The 12,906-nt window shown below is 54.1% G+C and overlaps 1 protein-coding gene across 3 annotated transcripts in view; it reads right to left on the bottom strand.

The window, feature by feature from the left end:
• The window catches only part of PFKFB3 (6-phosphofructo-2-kinase/fructose-2,6-biphosphatase 3), an 88,732-nt gene extending 76,566 nt beyond the window's left edge, over positions 1 to 12,166 (bottom strand). For 2 of the 3 annotated variants that reach the window (XM_019034837.4, XM_004049029.5), the window contains exon 1: positions 11,885 to 12,166. In XM_019034837.4, coding sequence (XP_018890382.1) covers positions 11,885 to 11,900 — 16 coding nt within the window. In that variant the 5' untranslated portion in view covers positions 11,901 to 12,166. The remainder of the gene's footprint in view (positions 1 to 11,884) is intronic. The other variant, XM_019034838.4, reaches the window with a different exon arrangement.
• Positions 12,167 to 12,906: the final 740 nt, after the last annotated feature.

Raw genomic sequence — 12,906 nt, 5'->3', positions numbered from 1 at the left:
TGCTGGGATTACAGGCATGAACCACCGCGCCCAGCCACACTGCCTGACTTTTAAAAGGCTTTACCCATCATTCAGTTATTTCTCACAGAAGCCAGAGAAAAGAACACAACCACAGAGAAACAATGGACTGCCTGCTTATTCAGTCAAGTCGGTTTTTCCATAACGTGAATTGGGATTTACTGTCAGGCTATGTGTTACATATTACTTATTCAAAAATGAATTTTCAAAAGTTTTAGAAGGTTAAGAAATCCATTTCCTATAAAGCAGTCATGATAACATGACCTTTTGCTTCACTGAAATCATAAGTGAAAAAGCCTTTCTATAATCCAGGATTTGAACAACAGATGATTTCAGCTTGAAGTGGGTTCCCTTTGTCATACCCCATTTACAAACAGGACCCGGGAAATGGGGTGACAATAGCAGACGAGATTCTTGGAGGACCGCATGCTGACTCATTTATTATAAACGGATGACGTTCAACTTCTAGATGTTTTCACGAAAGACACAACTATTGGCCGGGCGCGGTGGCTCATGCCTGTAATCCCAGCACTTTGGGAGGCCGAGGCGGGCGGATCACGAGGTCAGGAGATCGAGACCATCCTGGCTAACAGGGTGAAACCCCGCCTCTACTAAAAATACAAAAAATTAGCCGGGCGTGGCGGCGGGCGCCTGTAGTCCCAGCTACTCAGGAGGCTGAGGCAGGAGAATGGCGCGAACCCAGGAGGCGGAGCTTGCAGTGAGCCGAGATCGTGCCACTGCACTCCGGCCTGGGCGACAGAGCGAGACTCCGTCTCAAAAAAAAAAAAAAACACACAACTATTTACAGATTCAGATACCTTTGCTGTTACTATGAGGCAGCAAGTTGATGACAAAGTCCTTGTTTCCATTTTCTAACAAGCCTGGCAGAATTGCTTTTTAAAATTTTTTATCATTTATTTTTATTTTTTTCAGACGGAGTCTCGCTCTGTGGCCCAGGCTGGAGTGCAGTGGCACCATCCTGGCTCACTGCAACCTCTACTTCTTAGGATCAAGCAATTCTCCTGCCTCAGCCTCCCAAGTAGCTGGGATGACAGGTGCCTGCCACCACGCCCAGCTAATTTTTGTATTTTTAGTAGAGAAGAGGGTTTGCCATGTTGCCCAGGCTGGCCTTGAACTCCTGTCCTCAGGTGATCCACCTGCCTCAGCCTCCCAAAGTGCTGGGATTACAGGCGTGAGTCACCACACCCAGCCCAGATACTTTAAAAAGAGAATTTGGGCCAGGCACAGTGGCTCACAACTCTAATACCAGCACTTTGGGAGGCCAAGGTGGGCGAATCACGAGGTCAGGGGTTCAAGATCAGACTGGCCAACATGGCGAAACCCCATCTCTACTAAAAACACAAAAATTAGCTGGGCATGGTGGTGGTGGGAGGCTGAGGCAGGAGAATCACTTAAAATCTGGGAGGCAGAGGTTGCAGTGAGCCGAGATTGTGCCACTGCACATCAGCCTGGGCAGCAGAGTGAGACTCCATCTCAAAAAAGATAAATAAAAAGTAATTAATTAATTAATTAATTTAATTTAAAGTGAATTTGCTCTTCTTTGGAGGCCAGACGTGATGACACATGCCTATAATCCCAGCACTTTGGGAGGCCAAGGTGGGAGGATAATTTGAGCCCAAGAGTTGGACACCAGCCTGGGCAACACAAGGAGACTTTGTCTCCACAAAAAGTTTTAAAAAAAAAGCAGACTGTGGTGGCGCACACCTGCGGTCCCAGCTACTCAGGATGCTGAAGCAAGAGGATTGCTTGAGCCTGGGAGGTGGAGGTTGCAGTGAGCCATGATCGTGCCACTGCACTCCAGCCTGGGAGACAGATCACAACCCTGCCTCTAAAAATACACACACACACACACACACACACACACACACACATATGTACATATATATAATATCTCTTCTTTGGGAGCTAAACAATGGGTAACACACAGACACAGGATGGAATAATAGACATTGGAGACTCCAAAAGTTGGGAGAATGGTAGCGGGGGTGAGGGTTGAAAAATTGCCTATTGGGTAGGATGTTCGCTATGTGCATGTAGCTCCCAGCGTCTCCCCAGATCAGACAGAAGGCAGCTGGGGGAGCTACCCATGATTCACTCTCTCTCACCCCACAGCAAATCCATCAAATCCCGCCGCCTCTGCCTCCTAAATATATTCAGAATCCAGCCGCTCCCAACACCACCCTGATCGCAGCCACCTGCAGCAGGCCCGGAGACTCCCACCTGGTCTCCCTGCCTCCCCCGCCACCCCACAGTCTGCTCTCAGGAGAGTAGCCACCCGTGGCGGAGACGTTGTATGGTATCACGTTAATTCAGCCCACCAGGCACGGTGGCTCGCGCCTATAATCCCAGCACTTTGGAAGGCCGAGGCGGGCAAATCACTTGAACTCAGGAGTTCAAGACCAGCCTGACCAACATGGTGAAATTTCGTCTCTACTAAAAATACAAAAAAATTAGCTGGGCGCGGTAGCATGCACCTGTAATCCCAGCCGCCCAGGAGGCTGAGGCAGAAGGATCGCTTGAACTCGAGAGGCAGAGGTTGCAGTGAGACGAGAACGCGCCACTGCACTCCAGCCTGGGCAACAGAGTGGGACCCTGCCTCAAAAAAATATATATATATTAATTCAGCCCACACCTCCACCAAAACCCTCCCAGGCCTTCCTGTCTCAAGGTGAGAGGCCAAACAAGGCCCTACCGTGGGAGATGAGGACATGCTGAGCCGCCACTCCCTTCCTAAGCCTGCGTCCACCTGGCTTCCATCCTCTTACCCTGCAGAAGCGGTGCTGGCCCGCAGGTTCCTCCTGCACTCAGCCGCTCTGGCCACAGGACCTTTGCCTCGCACTTCCCTATTTGGACATCCTCCTGAGCTAACGGTACTGTCTGCTGCCTCACTCCCCTCAGGCTGTCTCACTCCCCTCAGTCTTGGTCCAAATGTCCCCTGGAGTGACCATCCTGTGTGCAACCACAATCCTCCCTCCCGGTCCCTGACTCCCTTTCCCGCCCCCCCCTTTTTTTTTTTAGATGGAGTCTCGCTCTGTCTCCCAGGCTGGCGTGCAGTGGCGCGATCTCAGCTCACTGCAACCTCACCTCCCAGGTTCAAGCAATTCTCCTGCCTCAGCCTCCTGAGTAGCTGGGATTACAGGCACCTGCCTCCACACCCAGCTAATTTTTGTATTTTCAGTAGAGACAGGGGTTTCACCATGTTGTACAGGCTGGTCTCGAACTCCTGACCCCAAGTGATCCGCCTGCCTCGGCCTCCCAAAATGCTGGGATTAGAGGCATGAGCCACCTCGCCCAGCCCCTCCCCCTCCTCTTTCCTGAGTTATTTTCTTCTTGGCATTCACATCCATTGACACATGCAGCGTTCACCTGCTCACCAACCCAGGGAGGTCACTATGACCTCCTACCAGCCACTCAAAGCATCTACCAAGGACCAAGCCACACAGGCTTACCCCATTCACATGTAAGCTCCATGGCCGAGGTTTGTCTGTTTTGTTCACTGCCGCAGCCTCTGCACTTACATCCGCCCCTGGCCTACTGGGCACTGCTGAAAGGACCGAAGAGCTTATGGAAGTGACTTCAGTTGCATCACAAATGAGGGTAGGCACCCGCAGGACAGGGCAGCCCATTGGCCTTTCAATTACATTTCTTGCTTTTCTCTGTTCTTCTTTCCTTCTTTCTTTCTTTCTTTTTTTTTTTTTTTTCTGAGACAGAGTCTCACTGTCTCCCAGGCTGGAGTGCAGTGGCATGATCTCGGCTCAATGCCTTCCAGTTCAAGCAATTCTCCTGCCTTAGCCTCCCGAGTAGCTGGGATTACAGGCACCCACCACCACGCCCAGCTAATTTTTTTGTATTTTTAGTAGAGATGGGGTTTCACCATGTTGATCAAGCTGGTCTCGAACTCCTGAGCTCAGGTGATCTGCCCACCTCAGCCTCCCAAAGTGCTGGGATTACAGGCGTGAGCCACCGTGCCCAGCCCCTTCTTTATTTTTTTAAAGACAAGGTCTCATTCTGTTGCCCGGGCTGGAGTGCAGCGGTACGATCAAGGCTCACTGCAGCCTCAACTTCCCAGGCTCAGGCAATCCTCCCACCTCAGCCTCCCAAGTAGCTGGCACTACGGGCACATGCCTCCACACCTAGCTAATTTTTTAATTTTTTATTTGTAGGGACAGGATCTCACTATGTTGCCCAGGCTGGTCTCGCTCTCTTGGGCTCAAGCAATCCTCCCACCTCAGCCTCCCGAGTAGCTGGGGCTGCAGCTGTGTGCCACCGCACCTGGCCATACATTTCTCGCTTTTCTACTGAATTTCCTCAGCTACCAGATCCGCAGCCCTCCTCTATTCGTGGGTTCGGAATGTTCCTCGTGCAAACGTCCCAGAGAGATTTGGCCCTTGCAGGTGGCTAGTTATCGTGATGCCTTCCACCCTCCTACCAGACGCTTCCTTCCCTGCTGCCTGGCTTGGGGAGCCTTCATGGAGGCTCAGAGGCTCCACAGCAGTGTGGACGGGTAAAGCCTCCAGCAAGGCTTCTGCCTCACTTGGACCACCTAGAACTTGCTGCAGGACCTGAATCACACTGGAGACCGGCTGCAGGAACTGTTCCAGGCATCAGTTCCCACTGCAGAGCCTGGGAAGGGAGCTGTCCGGCTCCCCAGCCTCTGCAGTGGGAGGTGATGCCCGGAACAGGCATCTCAAAAGTGTGGGTCACCACCCATTAGTGGCCTTGAAATCAATTTACTGGAATAAGACCAGAATCTTTCTTAATGAAATGGAACGGACTAGAAAACATCAGCATGTACAGTATTGTCTGAGGTGAAGTATTGTTTCAGGACATTTTTTGTCTAGGCATCAAGGCAGAAACTATCAAATCAGAATTTCTGGGGCATCAGGTTTTTTGTTTTTTTTTTAGCTCCCCAGTTAATTCTAATGTGAAGCCAGGAACAAGAGCTGCAGGAGGGTGGTTCTGTCCTTCCGAGAAACAAGGCGTCCCCACCATGGCTGTGAGCCAGTGCCTGCCGCCCGACAGCCACAGCACCGTGGCACTGAGGACCAGCTTTCCCTGAAGTCCGCCTGCATCAAACAGGTCTACCCCATGCCTAGGCAAGACCTTCCTCTTTCTCACTTCCTTTTGAAAGTCCACACTTCTCAGGGAGGGGGGAGGGTACCCTCCCGACTTCCCGTTTGCCCCTGCCTGCCTGATTGGATCTTTCTCCACTGCTGTGGCTGGACAAGCCTCTGGGACGACTTCAGCAGCCTCAGGAGAGGACTTCCAGAATCTGATCGCCAGGGGTCAGTATCTCAAGCAGACAGTCACGACAGCAGACCAACTCCACCCTAAGAAAGCACAGTTGTCAGTAACCCCTCAAACAGAGGTAGCACCCCAGTGTCCTCACCAATGCAAGGGGCCACAGCCTCTGGGAAATCTGCTTCTTGCTTCTCTGGCCGAGGACTGGGGCATACAGGACCTCACTTTCTGACAAGTGAGTGTTGAAGCCCAGGCCAGGGGGAAGTGTGTTTTTGAACTGTCATGTCAGAGCACCTTCCGGAGCTACAGCTGGAAAGGCTGCTTGCGGAAGTGCCAGGACGACCAAACCCCTCTGCTCTTCAGACACCTTGTGGCTGCCCCAACCAGAACCTTGGACGCTCCTGGGGCCATGCCCCCTAGCTCAGACCCGCACACAAGATACCACCAAGACTCATACACACTGCCAACGGGGAGCTACGGTAAGTGGGATGGTGTTCCACAGACTGGGGCTCCCTCCCTGTGTCCGTCTCCCTGCTGTCCTGGTCCACTGTCTCAACCGCCCAGCTGGAAATCTTGGAACTCTTCCTCTGCCGTCATGAATGATAGGCAATTTTTGCTTTTTGTTGTTGTTGTTCTGAGACTGAGTTTGGCTCTGTCGCCCAGGCCAGAGTGCAGTGGCAGGATCTTGGCTCACTGCAATCTCCGCCCCCCAGGTTCAAGCAGTTCTCCTGCCTCAGCCTCCCGAATAGCGGAAATTACAGGTGCCCGCCACCATACCCAGCTAATTGTTCATACTTTTAGTAGAGACGGGGTTTCACCATGTTGGTCAGGCTGGTCTCAAACTCCTGACGTCAAGTGATCCACTCGCCTCGGCCTCCCAAAGAGCTGGGATTACAGGTGTGAGCCACCGCGCACAGCCTGGGTATTGTCTTTATTTTAAATTACTCATGGGGAAATGCCATCATCTTTCAGCATTTAGGGTTTATAAGGATTTATTATTATTGTTATTTTTGAGACAGTCTCGCTCTGTCGCCCCGGCTGGAGTGCAGTGGCCACGATTTCAGCTCACCACAACCTCCGCCTCCTAGGTTCAAGTGATTCTCGTGCCTCAGTCTCCTGAGTAGCTGGGATTACAGGCACCCGCCACCATGCCCAGTTAATTTTTGTATTTTTAGTAGAGACAGGGTTTCACCATGTTGGTCAGGCTGGTCTCGAACGCCTGGTCTGAAGTAATCCTCTGACCTTACTCAGCCTCCCAACGTGCTGGGTTACAGGCATGAGCCACTGTGCCTGGCCTATAAGGATCTTAATGTGGCTCTGCAACTACTCATTCCAAAAGAAAATGACAGATTAACCAAGTAGAAGAATTTATGAAACACTTGCTACCACCAGGTCCAATATAAGCATGAGGTATAGACCGTAACTCAAATAGCTCTCCAAGTTACCAGGCAGAAAGCATTCTGAGAACAAATGAGTGTTCCGGTCTGTTTATGGGACAAGATATGCCTGCAAGAGCTGCTATGTGCATAGAATCAATGGAAAAGGTGACAGAAAAGGCATGAACTTAAAAGGTGTGAAGAGACATCCAAACCCCATGTTTATTGCAGCGCTATTCACAACGGCCAAGACATGGAATCAACCTAGGTGTCCAACAACAGATGAATGGATACAGAAAATGTACATATACAACATGGAATACTACTCGGCCATAAAAAAGAGTGAAATCCTTGGGATGGAACTGGAGGATATTATAGTAAGGTCACACAGTGCATTTTGAGAGCTTGTTTGGAGGTTCTAGCAGGGGAGTGCAGCTACTTGTGTACCCTTGACTGAAGATGAGTCCTCCTCTATTGGGGATGGTCGTCCTCTTGGACCCCGCACACAGCTTTGGGAGGGACGTACATGGAGTGGTGAGGGAGGAAGGGTACACCCACCTAGCCAGCCAGATCAGCCAAATCAACCCTGGCGATCACTGGGGTGACAGATGTCACAGCCAGATTGCCCTCACATCCCACACAGTGCATTTTGTATCTTTTTTTTTTTTTTTTTTTTTTTTGAAAGAGAGTCTCACTCTGTTGCCCAGGCTGGAGTGCAGTGGCACGATCTTGGCTCACTGCAACCTCTGCCTCCTGGGTTCAAGTGATTCTCCTGCCTCAGCTCCCCAAGTAGCTGGAATTACAGGCGTCTGCCCCCACCCCTGGCTAATTTTTGGATTTTTAGTAGAGACAGGGTTTCACCATGTTGGCCAGCCTGGTCTCGAACTCCTGACCTCAGGTGATCCACCTGCCTCGGCCTCCCAAGTGCTGGGATTACAGGCATGAGCCACCGCACCCGGCCTTATTGTTATTTACTATTAGAACTTTCACCTGCTATTCCCTTGTCCCTCTGAAGGTGGAATGTACAAAAATCCTTGGAACACTGCTGTCTGAAGACATTTTTATAGGATTCTAGACTTGAAAAGGACCTCAACAATTTATTCAAGACCACAGTCTCTTAGCAGAGCCACGCCTCCATCACCTGAGATGAGTCACCGTCTACACCATCTATCTTATTTATTTCTCTTTAGAGAGACAGGGTCTTGCTCTGACACTCAGGCTGGAGTGCAGTGGTGTGATCGTAGCTCACTGCAGCCTTGAACTCCTGGGCTCAAGCAATCCTCCCATCTCAGTTTCCAGAGTAGCTGGGACTACAAGTTCACGCCACCACCCCCAGCTGATTTTTAATTTTTTTGGTAGAGAGAGGGTCTCGCTATGTTGTCTAGGCTGGTCTCAAATTCCTGGCCTTAAGTGATCCTCCCACCTCGGCCTCCCAAAGTGCTGGGACTACAGGCATGAGCCACCACACTGGCCCATCTATTCGATTTCTAAGGAGAGAAGTTCTTGCAGAGGAAGAACTGCCCCAGCGTCCCTCCATTGTGGTTCCCAAAGTTAGTCATGATATGCATGACTCTCCTCTCCGTGTCCAGCTGAAGTGCTTCCTGCCTCCTTTTCTTCTCATGAATTTCTTTTGTTTCACATCAAGATACTAACTTCTCCTTCTTCTAGACAGATTGGCCAAAGACACAGAGCTTCCTCCCACTCTAACCACCGTCACCCTGGAGACCCACAGGAAGAGCTGTGAGCCCTGAACGCAATGCTTGCACCATCCTTCCCCAACCTGGGCCAGGACTGCCACTGTCAGCTGCTGCTCCAGCCTCACGCTGAGCATAGGGGACATGGCCCAGATGCAGCCACCACCCACCTGATATGGTTCCTGCCTGCCACGTGCCATACCACTGCGGTCCATGTTGGACAGGTGGAATATGAGGTCTAAGTCCCTCTGGCTCCATTCTAGTCAGCACCATGGCACCAACCTAACCACAGCCTGTGTGACAGTCCAGGAGGTCAACCAGTGCCACACCCCCTCAATGCGGAGTTCAGCCTCCTCAGGTGGGGCTTCCTACTGAGAACTGCTCTACATTGGGACTTCTGACTCCCCTCCCTGGCACTTGCTGGAGAGCACAGGAGGTGGGCTCCAGGGAGGAGACGCCATGTCTTGCTGTTCAGCTGGTACCTAGCGTGTGCTGGTGCATAGCAAGTGCCCAATCTAGAGAATGAGTGAATGACGTGGTACACAACCACTCACCTTTCCCGTAACTACATTCAGTAGCTGTCCACTAGTTCCTCCCGTAAGTGAGGGACAGGACCAGCACCTAAGATCTTTGGTTGCTTCTCTGTTGTACCCTGAAGACCCTCTCTCCTCCAAAAGGGAAATCCACCCAGCTCTGTGTCCCAGCAGACTCCCCTGTATGGACCACCCCGTCAGGCTCCCCTGTGTGGACCCCCCCATCAGGATCCCCTGTATGGACCACCCCTTCAGGCTCCCCGGCCCTCTGGCTGCCAAAGCCATGAGATCAGAGGGAGGAAGGAGTGAGGTCTAGGTTGAGGATTCTCCCAGCTCCCTCTCTGCAGGCTACACACTGCCCGCCCCCTCCAACAGAGGCCACAGTCCCTGTCAGGCTGTCCCTAGTTTCGGCTCTGCCACTTGACATTTTAAACCTCGAGGTGCTAATGCCCAGGGCTCTGCACTATCCCTTACGGTTTTCCTATCTCCTACCCAAATCTCCCCATCATTAAACTCCTCGACTTGCCTGGTACTCGCTGGGCCCCTGACGGAGCTGATCCCAAAGTCTGAAGCTTGTCAAGAGGCAGAAGCACAGCCTGGGGAGGGAATCCGCAGCTGTCCCTGCTCAGCTTCCAGCCCGCAGAGGATGGACGCCTTCTCCGGATGGCTTCTCTTGGTTTTGGGAGCAGGGCGACAAAGTCTTTTCATTTCCCAATTTTTAAATTACTTTTCTGAATAGTTAACACATTCAGATCGCTCAAAGGTCAAAAAATACAGAAGAGTAGCTGCACTGGCGTCTCCTGCACCTCGTTCAGTGCAGGGTTGATGTGCCGTGCTGTCCCTCACAGGAGGACCTTGTCCCCTCCAGGCAGCTTCAGACCACGGCTCAGCACCAAACCCAGCCACGGCCTGGCTCCCTGCAGTTCCCACTTGCTGTGCTTACTTCTAAGTGAGAGGTCCCACCTGCAACTGGGGAAGCTCTGCCTAGATAAAGCCTCCAAGAGCCTGTGCCCTGGCTCACACCAGGGCGACCGGGAAACGCAGACAGCACTTATGCCAAGCAACACTGTTTCTTACACTCTGGGACCTCCAGGAAGTAGCATCTGCCAAATGCAAGGATAACATTTTCCTCTTCATGCAGCAAGGTCTCTTCAGATTAAACAATGATAATAACCGAAAAACCAGAGCTTACCTTGGTTGGCAGTTTGCAAACGTTTTGTCCTGTGTGATCTAATAATGCACTAAAATACGCTGTCATAAAGCAAAATCTTCATATGCAAACGATACATTAGCAGCTTGGCTATTTAATACTTTGCCGCATAAGGCTCTCTACTGAGCGCACAAGTAGACAGAAGTCTGTCCCTTTTAGGAGTTCCCCAACCAGAGCCCACATCGACAAAAGTGGGCAGAAGCGATGAAGTCAGAGATAAATGATTGTCCCCTGCAGTTAATGAGTAGGGGGGGAGGGACAGTCTGAGAGCCTCCAGAGAACCCACAGAGTCAAGGTGGCCGCATCATACCTGGATTAATGGAGACACCGAGGACAGTGGCCTTGGGACTAAATGTGTCCAGCTGACAGAGGAGTGGCAGAGCCCCTACTTGCTGGCTGTCACCTTCCTTCTGGCCACCCTCCCCCATCTCCCTACCCCAACGGGACAGGAGAGTCAGCAGCCACCCCCTTCACCGCCAGGAGCCCACGCTGATACCTAGGCACCCTCTGTTTGAAAAACAAGTCCGGTACAGCCTCCAGGCAACCGTAGCATCACCCTGGCCGTGCCTCTGAGTTATGAGAGAAGAGAGGCAGAGGGGTGGGTGCGGGAAGGGAGAGACGGCACAGCACAGGCCCAGTGCCAGGGGAGGCCAGGCTCCCCCCACACACACCCCCAGTCCTCAACGTCCTTAGTGTGCCCAGGTCGCAGTGGGGGAGTCTCGGGTGTTGAGTGACAATCATCACCAGAGCTCAACCCCTCCCAACCCAAACAGACGGCGCAGGAGTCACACAACTCTGATTTGAAAGTCAAATCGAGGCCCCCCTCCCTACACTTCTGCAGCTCCCACTTCTCTCCCGGGTCTTTGAGCTGAGAGTGGCCCAGGGCTCTGGGCAGTGCTGGGCCTCCAACCACCCGGCCTGTAAACCGGGGTCCGGTGCGCTGGGACCCCCCGGTGCGGGTAGGGAACACCAGGTAGCCGGGCCTTTCTGGCACGCAGGACGGAGAAGGCGGAGGGCAGCCCCTGCAGGAGGGGCCGGGCCGCGCTCATCAGCGGGCCTGAGTTTGCTTTTCTGGGGACGGCTCCCATCCTCACGCGGCCGTCCCTAGCCATCTGTCGGTTTTGCCCAGGCGGCAACTGGGGCTGGGGGCTGAAATGACTGGCCGGGGGTCAGAGGGCGGGAGGGGCAGAGGTGGGACTCAGGCCAGAGCTGCCTACCTCCCGCGCCGCGCTGCCCCTCTCCGTGCCCCCGAGCCCACCAATCCCGCCCTCAGGACCCCGGGCCCCGCCGCCCTCCGGGTCTCTCCGGGTCCGGAGACCTGGTCTATCTGCGGCCCGGGGCTGGAGCGCAGCGGGAAGCGGGAATTCGCTGAAAGTGCCGCCCCCGGCTCGGGCACGTGGTGGCGGCCGCGGAGTCGCCAGAGGGGACGCGCGGGTCTGGAGGAGGTAGCGAGGGTCTGGAGGCACAATGCGGGGCTGCAGAGGACACGCGGGGCCGGAAAGGAGACGCGAGGCCGGAGGGGGACGCGTGGGGCCGGAGGGGACACGCAGGACCGGAGGAGACAGTGCGGATCTGGAGGGACACGCGGGTCCGGGGCGCAGCGCAGGGCGGAGGGGACAGGGCGGAGGAGACAAGGCGGAGCGCGTCTCGCTCGGCCCCGGGCGGCACCGCCGCAGCCCGGGTGCACAGTGCTTCCGCGCCTGGCGAGGACCCAAGGCTCGGGTACCCACAGGCGGCCGCTCAGGTCCCCGCGCGCGCTGGGGGCGTGGGCCGCGTCACCGGGACTCCTACCTTTCCTGAAGGGCATCGCGCCGGAGGCGCTCCCCGCGGGGCCGGCCCGCGACACCCAGACAGGACGACGTCCAAGCGGCAGCCCCGCGGCTCGGGGCGCCTGCGGGCGGCGGGGCGGGCGAGGGAGGGGAAAGGGACATATTTGGTCAAAGCCTGGCGCGTCACGGCGCGGAGGAGGATCCGCGGCGAGGCAGGAAGCGCGGGGCGGCGCCAGCGGTGAGCTCCGGGCGCTCTCGGGCTGCTGGGGGAAGCCGGGGCGTGGGCCGGGCCGCCCTGTCCCGCCCAGATCCCCCCGGTCCCGCAGGGGCGGCTCGCAGCCCCCCAGACGCGGAACTTGCCGGCCTTGAAGCTGCCGCCTGTCTTGTGGACTCCACGGGATAGGGGAAAATTGGTCCGGGACGAAACCAACTCCCTTTTCTCTTTCGGGCTGTTCTGAGCCATCCTTCCCGAAGGACGGGACCTGAGGGAATTCCATCTTATTTTTACTTTTATGTCCTACGGGCATAGGGGACACGCTCGAATCACCAGCTGACTCAAATTGAACAAACTGAAATTGTGTAATTTTTTCTTTTTCTCTTTTTTTTTTTTTTTTTGTTTGTTGTTTTGGGGGGGGTGTGTGTGTGTGTGTTTTGAGACAGGATCTCACTCTGTCGCCCAGGCTGGAGTGCAGTGGTGCGATCATAGCTCACTGCAGCCTCCACCTCCCCAGGCTCAACCCATACTCCTGCTTCAGCCTCCCAAGTAGCTGGGATTACAGGCGTGCGCCACCACGCCCAGATAATTTTTCTAAATGTTTTTGTAGAAACGGGTATTGTCATGTTGCCCAGGCTGGTTGGGAACTCCTGGTTTAAAGTGATCTGCCCACCTCGGCCTCGCAAAGTGCTGGGATTACAGGCGTGAGCCACCGCGCCCGGCAGAATTGAAATTAACTGCTGGCTAGAGGGAGCACCCCAGAAACTCGCGTCTTTCACTGGGGGCCTCCCCACTACCTCGGTTTAACCTCGACCCTTCCACGTCCCGCC

Source organism: Gorilla gorilla, chromosome 8 (genome assembly GCF_029281585.2).
Source record: "Gorilla gorilla gorilla isolate KB3781 chromosome 8, NHGRI_mGorGor1-v2.1_pri, whole genome shotgun sequence".
NCBI lineage: Eukaryota > Metazoa > Chordata > Mammalia > Primates > Hominidae > Gorilla > Gorilla gorilla.
The sequence above is the reverse complement of the archived record's forward strand: the minus strand, read 5'-3'. Positions and strand labels throughout refer to the sequence as shown.